The sequence below is a fragment of the Artibeus jamaicensis genome, unplaced genomic scaffold (genome assembly GCF_021234435.1).
Source record: "Artibeus jamaicensis isolate MK-2021 breed Jamaican fruit bat unplaced genomic scaffold, CSHL_Jam_final contig_391, whole genome shotgun sequence".
In the NCBI taxonomy this organism is placed as follows: Eukaryota; Metazoa; Chordata; class Mammalia; order Chiroptera; family Phyllostomidae; genus Artibeus; species Artibeus jamaicensis.
Window position 1 is genome coordinate 29,172,900 of NW_026521814.1, and position 15,230 is coordinate 29,188,129.

Genomic DNA, 15,230 nt, shown 5'->3' on the forward strand with positions numbered 1-15,230 from the left:
TCAAAGTGGACAACCATTTTACATCCCAACCACCAATGTATGAGGGTTTCAACTTCTTCACATCCTCAACAATACTTGTTATTATCTACCTTTTAGATTAGTTACCTCAGTGGGTATAAAGTCATATCTCACTGTGGTTTTAACTTACATTTCCCTGATGATTAGTGACATTTAGTATTTTTTGTACTTCATCTCTTGCTCCTTTACAGCATATTCTCTACACAGCAAAACCAGAGTGATTATCTTTTAAAAAATAAATCACACGTACTAGATTGGTTCAAATGTTAAAATCTGACAATTCCATTGATGATGTCAAGGATGTGGGCCAAAAGGAAGTATAATGTTCTGTGAGTGTAAGTTAGCACAACCAGTACAAAGAAAACACACAGACTGACATAGAATTATACTCTTACGGTTTACATCTTACAGAAACATAGGCTTATGTGCTTTAAAATAGGACATTCATTATTTATAATTGCCAACACCACAAATGTCCAAACACAGAATACACTATGGTATAGTCATACAACAAAATAATACAGTGTGAGGAAAACAAATGGGTCACAGTTCATTTGACAAGTGGACAGATTTTAAAAACAATTTGAGTATAAGAAGGCAGACACAAAAGAAAACATACTGAGTGATTACATTTATACACAAAGTTTAAAAACTGCCTCAAATAAATAGCTTATATTAGAGCACATTTTAGATGCTACAACTATTTACAAAGTCAAGGAAATTGTCACCTTAAAAATAGGATTGTGAACACATCTAGAAAGAGGGAAGGGAGTTTAATCAGGAAGTTTAACTTGGTTCTTTTTTCCATTGGTATTTACTTTACATTAGTTTTTAACTGGGTATCTATATTCTGTGCATTTCTCTGTATGTTATATTTCAAATGCAATGATTGACCAAAAAATCAGATTATATCATTTCCTACCCAAAACTCTACAAGTTTCCCGTCACGCAAATCTAAATTCAAATTCTCTTCCATAGCTTAAGTGATATTGTCTGTGGTTACTTTTCCACTGTCATCTTTTTCTTTTTTTTTCCACTTTCTCTAGTCTCAGAGTTTATACCAAGCACGTTCCTGTCTCAGGGTCTTCCCCCAAATAGTCACATACCTTAGTCCCTTGCTACTTTCAAGCCTCTGCTCAAATGTCATGGCCTCATAGTGGCTTTCCCTGCCTGAAGTTCATTCTCTAGGTCCTTACTATGGTTTATTTTTCATTCAAACTTCTAACATTACTGACATATATGTTTGATGTCTACCTTCCCAGCAAGAATGTATGTTTGATCACGGAAAAGACATTATCTGGCTTGGTCTGTTCTGGGTCCTTAATACCTAGAACACTGCCTAGCTCATGGTAGGTACCCCATAAATATAAGCTAGATAAATAAACATGTAAGTAATTATAGTACATGTTGAAATAATTCTGTTCTCATTAATAACCAGACAAGCAGATTAGCTGAAATTACTTCCAGATTACTTGACTATAATGCCAGAAATAAATTCAGTATCTCCAAGCCAACATTCAATTTGGAATGTGTGAATATAACTTCCCACCCTCACCTTTCTATGTTCCCCCCAGTATTTCTACCTCTAACTTGTTTTTCTTTCGACATTCAATATATTAGTTTCAGGTGTACAGTACAGTGGTTAGGCTTATACAACTTAAAAAGTAGTTACCCAACTAAGTCTCGTAACCCGGACACCATGTGTAATTACAATATTATTGACAATACTCCCTAAACTATATTTCATATCCCTGTCACTATGTTATAAGTGCCAATTTGTACTTCTTAATCCCTTCAGGTTTTCCAGCTCCAAACCCCCTCCCATCAGACAAACATCAGTTTGTTCTCTGTATCTATGAGTTTATTTCTGTTTTATTTTGTCTTTTTAAATTTCTATTGATTGATTTTGAGAGAACGAAAGAAACGGTGATTTGTTGTTCCACTTTATTTAGGTATTCAATGGTTTCTTCTTGTATGTGCCCTGACTGGTGATTGAACATGCAACCCTGGCATATCAGGACAATGCTCTAGCCAACTGAGCTACCTGGACAGGGCCTATTTTATTTTTCATATTCCACATATAAGTGTAATCATATGGTATTCGCCTTTCTCTGCCTGACTTATTTCATTTAGCATAATGTTCTCTATGCTAAATGTTGCTGTAAATAGTAAGACTTCATTCTTTTTTATGGTTGAGTAATACCTCATTTTACCGACAGAGCTTCTATCCATTCATCTTTTGGTTGGAGCATTCAATCTATTTACATTTAAAATAATCATTAATAAGTATGCAGTTATTGCCATTTTATTGTTTTCTAATTGTTTTTGTAATTCTCTGTTCCTTTCTTACTCTCTTGCTCTCCTTTTGTATGTTGATGACTTTTTATAAGTTTGTGTTTGGATTCCTTCCTTTCTCTTTACTTTTTGTGTATCTCTTAGAGATTTTTGGTTTATGGTTCTCATGGGGTTCATATATACCAAGCTATGTTTATAGCAGTCTATTTCAAGTTAATGGTTGCTTAGGTTCCTACACGTTCTAAAATCACTCCCATTTTTACACACCCTCTCCATGTTTATGGGTTTTTTTATTATTATTTTTATTTCTTTTGTACGTGTGTTTGTATTTCTCCCTTAATTTACTGTTGTACTTACACATGATCTTCCCACCTTTCCTTTCCTTTCAACCTTTGTACTAGCTTTGGTGTTGGCCAACCCACTGCTTTAATCATGTGTTCACCTTTTAAAAATTATGTGTTCAATGTGAATTTTTCATTGTGATATTTTCTTATTCATATTTTTTATTTTTTTCGTAAGAAGTCCTCACCTTGCCCTGGCTGGTGTGGCTCAGTAGGTTGAGTGCTGGCCTGTGAACCAAAGGGTCGCTGGTTTGATTCCTAGTCAGGGCACCTGTCTGGGTTGCGGGCTGGGTCCCCAGTGAGGGGTGTGTGAGAGGTAACTACACTCTGATGTTTCTCTCCCTCTCTTTCGCCTCCTGTCCCCTCTCTCTAAAAATAAATAAACAAAATCTTAAAAAAAAATAAACAAGTCTCTACCACTATTCTGTTTGTTTGCTTAGTTTGTTTTTTAGATTCGGTTGTTTAAGTTGTGAATTTGCCATTTTAATGTTCATAATTTTGATCTTTTTCTTAAATAAATCCCTTTAATATTTCATATAATAAGAGCTTGGTAATGACTTACTCCTTTAGCTTTACCTTTTCTGGGAAGCACTTTATCTGCCCTTCTATTCTAAATAGTAGCTTTGCTGGATAGAGGTTGTAGGTTTCTTCTCTTCATCATTTTGAGTACTTCCTGCCAGCCCCTTCTGGCCTGCAAAGTTTCTTTTGAGAAATCAGCTGACAGTCTTATGGAAATGCCTTTGCAGGTTAACTATCTGCTTTTCTCTCGCTGCTTTTAAGATCTCTCTTTATCTTTAATCTCTGGTATTTTAATTAGGATGTATCTTGGAATGGGCCTCTTTGGGTCCAACTTGTTTGTGATTCTCTGTGCTTCCTAGATTTGTATGTCTACTTCCTTCACCAAATTAGGGAAGTTTTATTATTTTTTCAAATAGATTTCCAATTTCTTTCTTTTGCTTCTCCTTCTGGCACCCCTATGATGTAAATGTTGCACCTCTTGAAGTTGTCACAGATGCTGCTTACACTATCTTTGCATTTTGGGGATCTGTTTTCTTCTTGTTCTGATTGGTTATTTTTGCTTCCTTATGTTCCAAATCATTAATTTGATTCTTGGCTCCGTCCACTCTTCTGTTGTTTTCCTGTAGATTGTTCTTTATTAAAGTTAGTGTAATCTTCATTTCTGACTGAATGGTTTTAATGCTGTTGAGGTGCTCACTAAGTTCCCTGAGCATTCTGATAACCAGTTTTTTTTAATATATTTTATTGATTATGCTATTACAATTGTCCCATTTTCTACCCTTCATTCCCCTCCACCCTGCACACCCTCTCCCACCCACATTCCCCACCTTTAGGTCATGTCCATGTGTCATAGTTCTTTAGCTTCTACATCTCCCATACTATTCTTGCCCTCCCCCTATTTTCTATCTACCATCTATGCTACTTATTCTCTGTATCTTTTCCCCCACTCTCTTCCTCCCACTCCCCTGTTACTAGCCCTCCATGTGATCTTCATTTCTGTGGTTCTGTTCCTGTTCTAGTTCTTTGCTTTCTTTGTTTTTGTTTTAGGTGTGGCTGTTAATAATTAAGAGTTTGCTGTCATTTTACTATACATGTTTTTAACTTCTTTTTCTTAGATAAGTCCCTTTAACATTTCATATAATAAGGGCTTGGTGATGATGAACTCCTTGAATTTGACCTTATCTGAGAAGCAGATAAGGCCTTCCATTCTAAATGAAAGCTTTGCTGGACAGAGCAATCTTGGATGTAGGTCTTTGGATTTCATGACTTGGAATACTTCTTTCCAGCCCCTTCTTGCCTGTAAGGTCTCTTTTGAGAAATTGAGAAATCAGCTGACAGTCTGATGGGAACTCCTTTGTAGGTGACTGTCCCCTTAGCTCTTGCTGCTTCTAGGATTCTCTCCTTCATTTTAATCTTGGCTAAAGTAATGATGATGTGCCTTGGTGTGTTCCTTCTTGGGTCCAACTTCTTTGGGACTCTCTGAGCTTCCTGGACTTCCTGCAAGTCTATTTCCTTTGCCAGATTGTAGAAGTTCTCCTTTATTATTTGTTCAAATAAGTTTTCCACTCATGGCTGTTCCTCTTCCCCTTCTGGTACCCCTATAATTCAGATGTTGGAATGTTTAAAAATGTCCTGGAGGTTCCTAAGCCTCTTCTCATTTTTTTGAATTCTTGTTTCTTCATTCTTTTCTGTTTGGTTGTTTCTTTCTTTGTTCTGGTCCACTTCATTGATTTCAGTCCCAGTTTTCTTCTCATCACTACTGATTCCCTGTAAATTTTCCTTTATTTCACTTAGCATAGCCTTCATTTTTTAATCTAATTTGTGACCAAATTCAACCAATTCTGTGAGCATCCTGATCACCAGTACTTTGATCTGTGCATCTCATAGGTTGGCCATCTTCTTGTCGCTTAGGTGCATTTGTTCTGGAGCTTTGATCTGTTCTTCCATTTGGGCCATTTTTTTTTGTCTTTGACGCACCTGTTACATATGACGGGTAGAGCCTTAAGTGTTCACCAGAGTGGGGCAACCCAGTCACTGGGTTGTGACGCTGTATGTGGGGAGGGGTCAGAGAGGGAACAATGGTGCTCGCTCCTCTTTCTGTTGGATTTCAGTCCCTTCCACCGCTTCCCCCAAACAAACTGGGCCCTTCTGGTGCTGATTCCCAAGTGGGTAGGTGGGCTTATGTATGTTCTAAGACCCTGTGGGTCTCTCCAAAGAACTCTCCTGTAAGGCTGGGAGTCTCTCCCTGCACCTCAACCCCCACAGGTATTTTCAATAGGTGTTTTGAGCTTTTATTTCCCCTGCACTGGAGCCCTGGGTTGTGCAGTCTGTCTTACTCCCCAGTTTCACCTGGTTCATCTGCGTGCAAATATGGGACCACTGGGTCAGCCAGCCACCTTAAACACCACGCTGCTCCACAGTCTGCCATCTTGCTGGGTCCACCTGCTGTCGCCTTGTGTTGGGAGCCGACCAGCAGCGGTCCTTTGACACAGTAAGGACAGATGAGATACATCTGCAGAGCAGAGGCAACTGTGGCTGGATTTCCTGTCTATCTCTCCTCGCATGTTTGTTTTTGCGATTAATAGGTGGTGGGATTTTTAGACACCTGAATTTCAGGGTCAATGATCCGCATAATTCCACTGAAGTTATACAAAATAATTTCTTGGCCACAGAACAAAGTCCCCCTTTAATGAAGTAGCCCCTGAATACCTAAAAAGTTGATGGAGTAACAGACCTTCCTCTACCTTAGACAAAAATATATAAAGTAGAATTAGACAGATGAAAGAAGCAGGGAAAGCTAATTAACTATTACAAACTAAGTACATAGAAATAACTGCCCCCTGCCTAATTATAAGAACTTTAATAAATAATAAGACATCTAAAGCTCTGTACATACGGCTAGTTCTAATAGTCTAATTAATGTCTCTCCTGGTCAAAATAACCTTTGTTTAACATAACTTGATCTATGGAATTTCCTGTACTTTTTCTAGTTACCTCTGCATTAATCTTTTCTGCTTAATTGGTCATGCCATATATGTTACAATCTCTATAAAAATAAAGCTTAAATTAAACTGAGAGTTCGGTCAGACCCGCAGAGGCTGGCTGTTCTCCAGCATCCAACCGGGTGTCTAACTCTTCATTCATCGCCTGCGCCATCCATCCTTCGGGGACTCTGAACCTTGCCAAGGCTGGACCCTGGCAGTCTTGCACACCCGAGGTCCATGAGTCACCACTTTTTTTTTGCCACGACCCCTCTCTGCCCAGCTGCCCAGCTCCGCCCCTCCTACCGGTCTAGATGAATGTGTCTATTTTAACTCCCTGGTTGTTAGACTTCTACACAGTTCAATTTTATGTCAGTTCTGGTTGGTTTTTTATTTCTAAATTTCTGTTGTCCTTATTTTGGTTGTGTGAGGAGGCACAGTGTGTCTACCTATGCCTCCATCTCGGCCGGAAGTTCTGATAACCAGTGTTTTGAATGCTACATCTGGTAAATTGCCTGCCTCTACATTGTTTGGTTCTTTTCCTGCAGTTTTGTCCTGTTCTTTCACAAGGGACATAGTTCTTTATTTCCTCACTTTACCTGCCTCCCATGTTTGTTTCTCAGTAGCTCTGCAACATCTCCCAGTTTTGGCAGAGTGGCCTTATACAGTATGTCCTATGGGGCCCCGTGGCGCTGTTTCCCTATTCACCTGAATGAATGGACATTCCAGGGGTATCCTTGGTGTGAGTTGTGTGTGCCTTCCTGTTATCGTTGACCTTGATTGCTGGTATCATGTCTGAGTGTAGGACTGACCCTCCAGCTGAATGGCTCTGAAGACCGGCCATGACCACAGCAGCAAGTTGTTGTTTGAGAGCTCACTTTAGTGGGGCTCTGTTTCCTGTCAAGTCCACCCTTTAGGTGTGTCATTTGTGGAGCAAACTGGGTGGTGCTTTGGTGTAGTCTGAAGCTAGCTACCAAATGTGTTGGTTCTGAGACTTCTGGAAAGGGGTTCCGGTGTAGGCCAAGGTCAGCTGCTGCTAATGCCTGGCCCAGGACCACCTGGTAGGAGCTACAAAGTAATGTGAACTTGGCAGCTGCCTGTGCTAGGCTTGGAGGTGCCAGAGAGGGGTCATGCTGTGAACCAAGCACAGCTGCCACTAGTGCAGTGCCTGGGACTACTTAGTGAGAGGTACAGGGCATGCTGCAGCCAGCTGCTGGTTGTTTGGGCTTTGTGGACCTTTGAGATTTTAGGGAAGTCTGCAGTACAGGCCCAGGCCAGCTGCTTATGCAGATTAGCCTGAGAGAGGGCTGGTCTGGGTGAGTGGATTGGGTGGGGTGGGGTTTCAGAGAATATCCAGGGAGCACTGTTAGCCAGGTTGATGGGGACTTGGACTTAGTGCCAACATGAGCCAGCAGGCTGGGTGAGTCGAGAGCTCAACAAAGGAACAATGGTGCCTCCCGTAAGTCCCCTTGCCTTGAATCCAGAAGAGAGGTGCTGCTCCATCCCTTGCCCTGAAACCAGACAATTCAGTTCCTTTCCAGGTGTTTTTAGTACTTTTTGAGCTTCTGTCCCTTCTGTGGAGCTCAGAATTACTGTTTGAGAGCAAAAGAATCTGCTCAGGCCCTTTTAAGAGGATGCCTGAGCCTCCAGCAAACTTCTGTCTCACCTGCTGAGTCCCCTGCTGATTTTCACAGCCCACTGTTGCTGGGACTCCTCTTCATGCCACTGGTGCCCTGGGCTGGGGAGCCTACAGTGGGGCTGGGGCCTCTTATTCCTCAGTGTGAACCTCTGCAGCTGAGATATCCCTCTCAATTTTTAACTGCCACACTTGGGTGTGGGACCAATCTGTTTCAAATCTCCACCCCTCCTACCAGTCCCAATGGGGCTTCTTCTTTACATCTGTAGTTACAGTAGTTCTGTTCAGCTAGTGTTCAGGTGGTTCTCAAGGGTGTTGTTTTGTAATTTAGTTGTAATTTTGATGTGGTCATGGGAGGAGGCAAGCACAGCATTTTCTCTGCCATTGTGACAGGAAGCCTGGATCTCTCTAACTAAAACAGCTTCAAAAGAAAGAAAGCAGCCTCTTCTCTTATTCAGTATGTCAAAAACCACTGATTTCCTTCTCCAATCAATACTTCAGGTTCTGTGCTCTGCAACCTCCATTTCCAATAGAAGCCTCTTTCTTCTGCTGATTCCTGAATCCCTGTATCATCTACTTATCCCACCCCACTCCATTTTCTTTTTCTTCTTACTTTTTGCAAAGTGATCTTCAATATTCTTTTCTATGTACTTCTCACGTGTATTTTTCTAGACAAAACATCATACATTTATGTTTCCAGTATGCCTAGCACAGTACTTAACAAACAGTGTGTGCCTGTTAAATTCTTCAACTGCATTTCATAGCTTTCAAAATTTACTTCTGAGACTTACCTTGCTTATAACTTCCAGCATTACCAGGAAGAAAGAGAACTGGAATACCAGTTAAAGGGAGAAGTTTGTGTTCTTCAGCATAGGATCCTTCTCCATAAAGATATAATTCATACGCAGGATAGCGTTTTGTCAATTTCTTTGGAAGTTCTATTTTCTACAGAAAAATAAATAAAATTTAAAATGCAGTATTACTTTAATACAATTCAGCTACACCATACCCAATTCTGAATTATACAAATAGTACAATATAAAAATATTACTGATAATAAAACTTCAGTTAATGCACAAAAGAAGTTTACTTTTACTTTATTCATATAGAAAATCAGTGTTAAATCATGTGAGTTTTGAACCATGTGGTCTTTGTGAAAGAATAAAATGGTACTACAGGAAATTCTAATAAATCTAAATTACTCAAAACAGCCACTGACAACAGAAAAACACTGGTAGATGTCAGCAAGCTACATGTTAGTATGATTGAAAATACATTTAATTTAGTATCCATATCAATTACACTTAGAAATGAAAAGCTTTCCATTATCAAATCAATTCTTTTTTGCTATTTTAAACTGGTTTGTAATGTCTTTCCTTTTACTCAGGCCCAACTACATATTCCAGCGGTTACATCATTCAACAGAAAGCAAATTTGTTTTATAATGCAGCTTTCTGACTTCTCAAACTTAATGCCTTTGACCTACAATGTGCTTAACAAATTAATCTGAGACTGATAGCCAAGTCTGGGTTAAGACACATACACTCTTCTCACCATAAACATTCCAACGAATTAGCATCTGTTTCAGTTTTCATGAACTAGGTGCACGGTTTGTCAGCAAGCCTTAAACTACTCTGCAATTCATATTATTGTGTACCAAATAAGCCAGTAATTCAGATAAATTTTTTCCAGCAAAATATAAATTAGGTCTTAATGCCATCTCTGAAAAGTAGGCATCCACAGAAGTAGAAGTACAAAGTCTTCTTCTGCTTTTTGCAATGAAAGAAACCATTAAAAATGAAACCAGTCACTTTGAACAGTAGATTTTAAGTGACATCAATAGACTTAGTGATCTAGCAGTGCTACGCATATGCTTAATAAAAATTTCAACCACTGAATGCACTTTTAAACTGTAAATGGTAATGACTACTGAAATACTTCACTGCTGTAAAAAATCAGAATTCTCATTATTCATGCGCATTCCTGAACATTCCTATGAACAACCCATGCTAATAACATCATGAAAACACCTTTAGAGTGTGAGCTTAATGTGTCAGATATTAGCAACTTTTTGTCTCCTCAAATATTCAAAAGAGAAATACAAACCCCACTATTTGCATTATATATGCACATGCTCCTTAAATTAGTCCCGATACTGATTATGCACTGATATAATAAAAAAATGAAAATGGTACAATATTTTGTTTCTTTAGGTACAAATTAAGCAAAAAGAAAATGTGAGAGAACTCCTCCCAATTTAGTAAACCATTTGATAGAATAGTAGTATATGCATATGAAATTATTATTCTTTTTAGGTTAGTAGCTAAACCAAGTTTTGAACTAGCTGAAAATTAGCTCAGAAAAACAAGAAACTATAAATATTCAAAAAGGAAATAATTAATTCTCTGGAGACAGAAAAACAAGCAAAAGAAGAGATTTGATATATTTCACAATATACTATTACAAAAGTTATTTTTTGGTGAGAAAGTGTACATCGTTAAAAATATGGATGCATATAATATGGAGCAGCAAAAAGTAGAGATAAAAAAGGAGGTAGAATAAAAAAACAGTGGGAGCTGTAGGCAAATAACAAAACTGCATTTCCAGACAGAATTAAAGCTGGATGAGTGGCAGCAAGAAACAGGAAGGGTACTGACCAGACTGGGGACAGAAAAGGTACAGGTACCCAAAGAGCATGCTGACTGAAAACGGAAGAGTCAATGGATTTGGAAAAAAAACACACAGCAACAGGAATTGAATATATTTTACACAGATCACTTTATATATATATTAACTTAAATGAGCAGCCCTACCCCCAAGAAAAACGCCTAATTAAGATCAATAACCTTTACACTTAAATATTATCTCCACACATCATGCCCCTTGCTGTCCCTCCTCTCTGGACTCCCTGCTTTAGTACAGGTTCTTCTCATCTCTCACCTAGATCCCTTTCAAAAGGCAAACATTCTAATAAATTCCCAACTGCTAGAAAAATATTGGTTTAAGAAACTAAAGTCTTTATTTTATGATATATCTTTTTAATTGTGATTTACAAATGCAAAGCAACCAAAAAAGGAAAACAAAAAGATTCATTCATCAAAATGAATGCAGCTTATAAGCTCTTATAAAGAGCTAGCTCTCGGCCCTTTGTCCCCGCCACACTTAAGAACACTCCAGTGGCCTCTAGCTTGATAAAAAGACCTAGGGACAACTCGTGCATCTCTCCCCGTCATAATCTCCCTGCTACAATCCACAGTCCCTATCGCTGTCCAGAAATACCTTGTTAAAACATACACCTATGTCTTTCTTCACTGCACATAGAGATGAGAAAGGCTGAGAGGTCCTTTAAAACCTGGCTCTCATTATTCTTCCTACTTTCTCATAACTTACACATGCCAGGTTTTAAAATTTATGTTTAATATGTTTCAAATTTCAACAGGATACATGCTCGGTAGGCTGTCACACCTGCGCTCTTTCAGCCATCAGTTTCCTGCCCAGAAGGCAACCAATGCCAGCAGTTTGTGCTCAAAGAAATACTTTACACATGCACATATAAGAACACATGTTTACAGGTTATTTTCTCCCTTTCACGTAAGTGGTTACATACTGTACATACTGTTTACGCAATGTATCCTGGTACCTTCTTTATTCACAAATGCTAGTCTTTATTCCTGCCATTTTTTGTTTCTGTACTTTATGAACTATGGTACCTATCCTCCCTGGCCCAATTCACTACCTCTTTTCTATGGCCTTTGACTACCAAGACAAGCCTAAATGCTCTCTTCTGCAAAGAGCCTTGTACACACTCTTATAGTGAAATTGTAACATTTAGCACATTTTAATTATCCATTACATTCCTGCTTTCCCCCATTTATAAAGACATAAAGGCACAAAATCTAATTCATCTGAAATTCCCTCACTCATAATTAGTTTCTAGAATATACCAGACACATATCACTCAATAAATAATTTGCTAAATAACAGAATTAATAACAATGTATGTGATTCATATTTTCCAATATCTTTCCTTTCAGACAAGATCAGGCACGTTCAAGGTGGTATGGCCGGAGACCAATATCTTTCCTTTCAAAGAGCAACTGTTGGATCACATATCTGAAGACAAGCAAATAAATTACTCTAATGGAGAAACCAACACAGATGTTCTTTCTCCAGTTCTACAATTTGCCCAAAGCTGTTTGCTACCATATGAAAGCTCTGCCTCGCTGTCATAAGGCAAGAAACTTTAAAGGCTAATGTGTATTTTGCCTGGTTAGGTTGGTGAGATATTCAGTTAACTCTGAATAAGCAAATCTAGGAAAACCAAAGGTAGAGAATGAATAAAGGTAATCGAACAGTTTTTAATTCAATACTTCATCTTTACCAAGAGCGTCAAATTCCTATCCCACCTCTTATTTTTCAAATGGAAAATAAAATTAAGTATGTTTCTTATATTGCTCATTTCCTTTAAAAGAGAAGAAAACCCAACAACTGGGATATTCCATCCAACAGATAAGAATCTGTGAACAGTTAGAGAGGTTATTATAAAATATAATTAAAAGCAATATAAAATCAGTTTAGAACATTTGATTTATTAAAAACCATTGGTTCTTAATAGAATGACCTCAGCTATCAATAAATCTTGCTACATTCAAAATGACTCATTTCCATGGGTAGGTTTTCACTTATTTGTAAAACAACAAAGCCTAGTGTGTACAATAAAAGGGCTAAGAGTCAAACATAAACACTGTAGTGAATTAACACAGCTTTTTTAAATCATAAAAATCTACCAAAACACATGGATCAAAAACTCCTGCCACTGTGATTATTATTGTACTAACACATTATTAAGAGTGTCAAACCTCAAAAGGGCAATTTGAATCAAAATAAGTAAATACAGACAACAGGAAAAAAGCCAAATGGCTCTTTTGCATTAGCTACACTAATTTTCAGTGTCTTTCTAGTCAATTTTATGAGGAACGAAATGCATCTGGGAGGTCCATATGCTTTGTTCCCAACACTAAGCAATTTCTACCACTGCTAATATTAAAATAGGTTCAATAATTGTGGGCAATTTAAAAATAAATGGGAATTAGTACACTGTTACTAAATAACTGTATTTTAACCAAACTCTTCAGTGTAGTAGAAAACTAAAGTGATTTCAATCTACTGGGAGTTTCCTAATTATTAAACCATAAAAAAAACATAAGTGACAGATTATAAGGGCTTTTTTTAGTTTTAAAAAATCGAAACTAGACGCCCAAATATTTAACTATACATAGACTCAGATAAAAATAAACCAGCATATTTGCTTAGAAAGTAAGAGACAACAGTAACGTTAAAATTTTCTCCTTCTATAGAATTTGATATCAAATGCTTCCAACCCCTTACAAGCATTGATGCAAAATGAAGGTAAGAATCTCAAAACAAATAAAATCTAAACTAGAATTTTGCCTATGGAAAAGGAAGCTCATCAGCAATTTAAACCTTAAGTAGTTTTGAGACCTAAATAATAGCGGCATAATCAACTATGCTTCTCCATAATGACCAGTACCCAGAAACAATCACGACAGGCATTCTTTATCTTAAAGAAAATATCTGCTATGGTTTTAAAAGTACACTAGAAATACATGTTGTCTCTATGTATTATAGTGTATATACATCTTATGGCAGGAGGCTACTATAATATGTATTTTGTCATTAAAAGATATGCTTAGAAATAAAAAAATCATTCGGAAGAAATATCTTCGGACAGTGGTGTGATGTATCACTATCTCTTTTTACAGCTGGTTATGAATGAAATTCTAGATTCTTTCATGCTAACCTGATGAAACAATTGTGATTGAAAATGTTCAAAATGAAACCTAAGAGGTGGAGGCGGAGAGAGGAGAAGAGCTGGTCTCAAACAGCAAATTTAGTGAGAAAAATAAAACTAACTCCAGAAAATAGATTTTGAATGCAACTGGTAAGAGGCGACATGCATAAACACAGGAGTGCAGGCACACGCAAGGACCCACAACCTACAAAACAGGAGACTCCGCAAAATCTTCAGAGGAGGGAACCTCAATAGTTTTCCATTTAATTACTCATCGGGGTAGCCCTTCACACAGAGGTAAAACCCTGGAGTCTCTCAGGCAGCCCTGGAAACTACCCAGCCAAACACTGCAGAAGCTCGGTCCCTTCCCAGAAAAGCAAGAGCTGACATGTACATCACTGGGCGAGAGGGGAATTTAGATGCGAGGAAAGCAAAGGAGGACCCAGGGGCACCTGTTAAGGTAGGAATTCGGAGAAGATGGGGTTTGGATTCAGGGAGAAAGGCAGAGACTCCGTTTCTGGGGATGAAGGGGGTTGGGCGCGACGAGTCTGAAAAGCCCGTGCATAACATTTAGAATCTGACCGAGGGGCAGGGGAACAAGTAAGAGTGGGGACAGAAGGATGCTCAGGAAAGCATCTAAGAAAACCCCACTGTCAAGAAAGGACACAAAGGGCAGGTGAGGGGAATAATGGGGTCCTGCAATCTTCCAGGGCAGAAAGACACAGAGACGAGGTTGGGATAAAGAGGTCTGAGAGGCGCGGGAAACCGAGATGGAGGAAACCCATAGAAGGTCCAAGTAGGAAGCGTCTGAATTTCGGAGCGCCCAGGTGAGCCGGCGGAACCTCACCTGATACTCCGGGTACTCAAACATGTAGCTCATACTGCACTTGTTCTCCTCGAAGCCGAAAAAGACGTCCCACAGCCCTAGGGTGGCCATGAAGATCATGAAGGCATAGAACGCCAAGTTGCAGAAGTTGACAGAGTGAAGAAACATCGTGCCGCCGCCACCACGAGGCCCCAAGCATTAACTGAGCCAGCCGAGGGCTCCTGGCCGCCCGCGCCGGAGCCGAGCCGGAGCAGCGCGCGCTTGCGCCGACGCTCGGGCAGCGGGCGCTCCCGCCGCACAGTGCGCCTGCGCGCAGCCAGCCCGCAGCGCCTTCCGCCTAGCTCTGCCCTGGTGAGCGGAGGTGGTGATTGCAGCTGGACTGCAAATCTGAGCCGAGAGGAAAAAAGCGGAAAGCGGGTGGGGCTGGGATGCATGGTGATGGGGAAAAGGGGAGGAGCAAGGAGAGGAAAAAGGAAGAAGGGGTCAGGGAAGGGCAATGAGAGGCGAGCTGGAGGCTATGAGTGAGGAGGGGAGGGGAGGAGGGACAGGCAAGGGAAAGGGGACGAAGAACTGGGGAGGAATGGGCGGAGCGCCGGAGCCCTGGAGGCGAAGTGGGGGAAGGGCTAAGGGTGGGTGTCGGGTGGGTTAACTTGGAGACGCGCGGGAGATCAATGATGGTGAGCTGACCCGGGCCGGGGAGAGGGGACAGTAGAGTCGTCTTGTCGCAACACCTCCTTTACCGTTCAATTTTGAAATGGCTCAGGCCTCCGCAGTTTGGTTCCCCCAGCAGTAACAGCACGTT

At 39.7% G+C, this 15,230-nt stretch overlaps 1 protein-coding gene across 2 annotated transcripts in view; it reads right to left on the reverse strand.

Moving 5' to 3' along the window:
• PGAP1 (post-GPI attachment to proteins inositol deacylase 1) overlaps positions 1 to 14,715 on the reverse strand; it is a 79,040-nt gene extending 64,325 nt beyond the window's left edge. For both annotated transcript variants that reach the window (XM_053665122.1, XM_037167012.2), the window contains exons 1-2: positions 14,450 to 14,715; positions 8,582 to 8,735 (exon numbers count right to left, since the gene is read on the reverse strand). In XM_053665122.1, the coding sequence (XP_053521097.1) occupies positions 8,582 to 8,735; positions 14,450 to 14,596 (301 nt within the window). In that variant the 5' untranslated portion in view covers positions 14,597 to 14,715. The remainder of the gene's footprint in view (positions 1 to 8,581; positions 8,736 to 14,449) is intronic.
• Between the last annotated feature and the right edge of the window lie 515 nt (positions 14,716 to 15,230).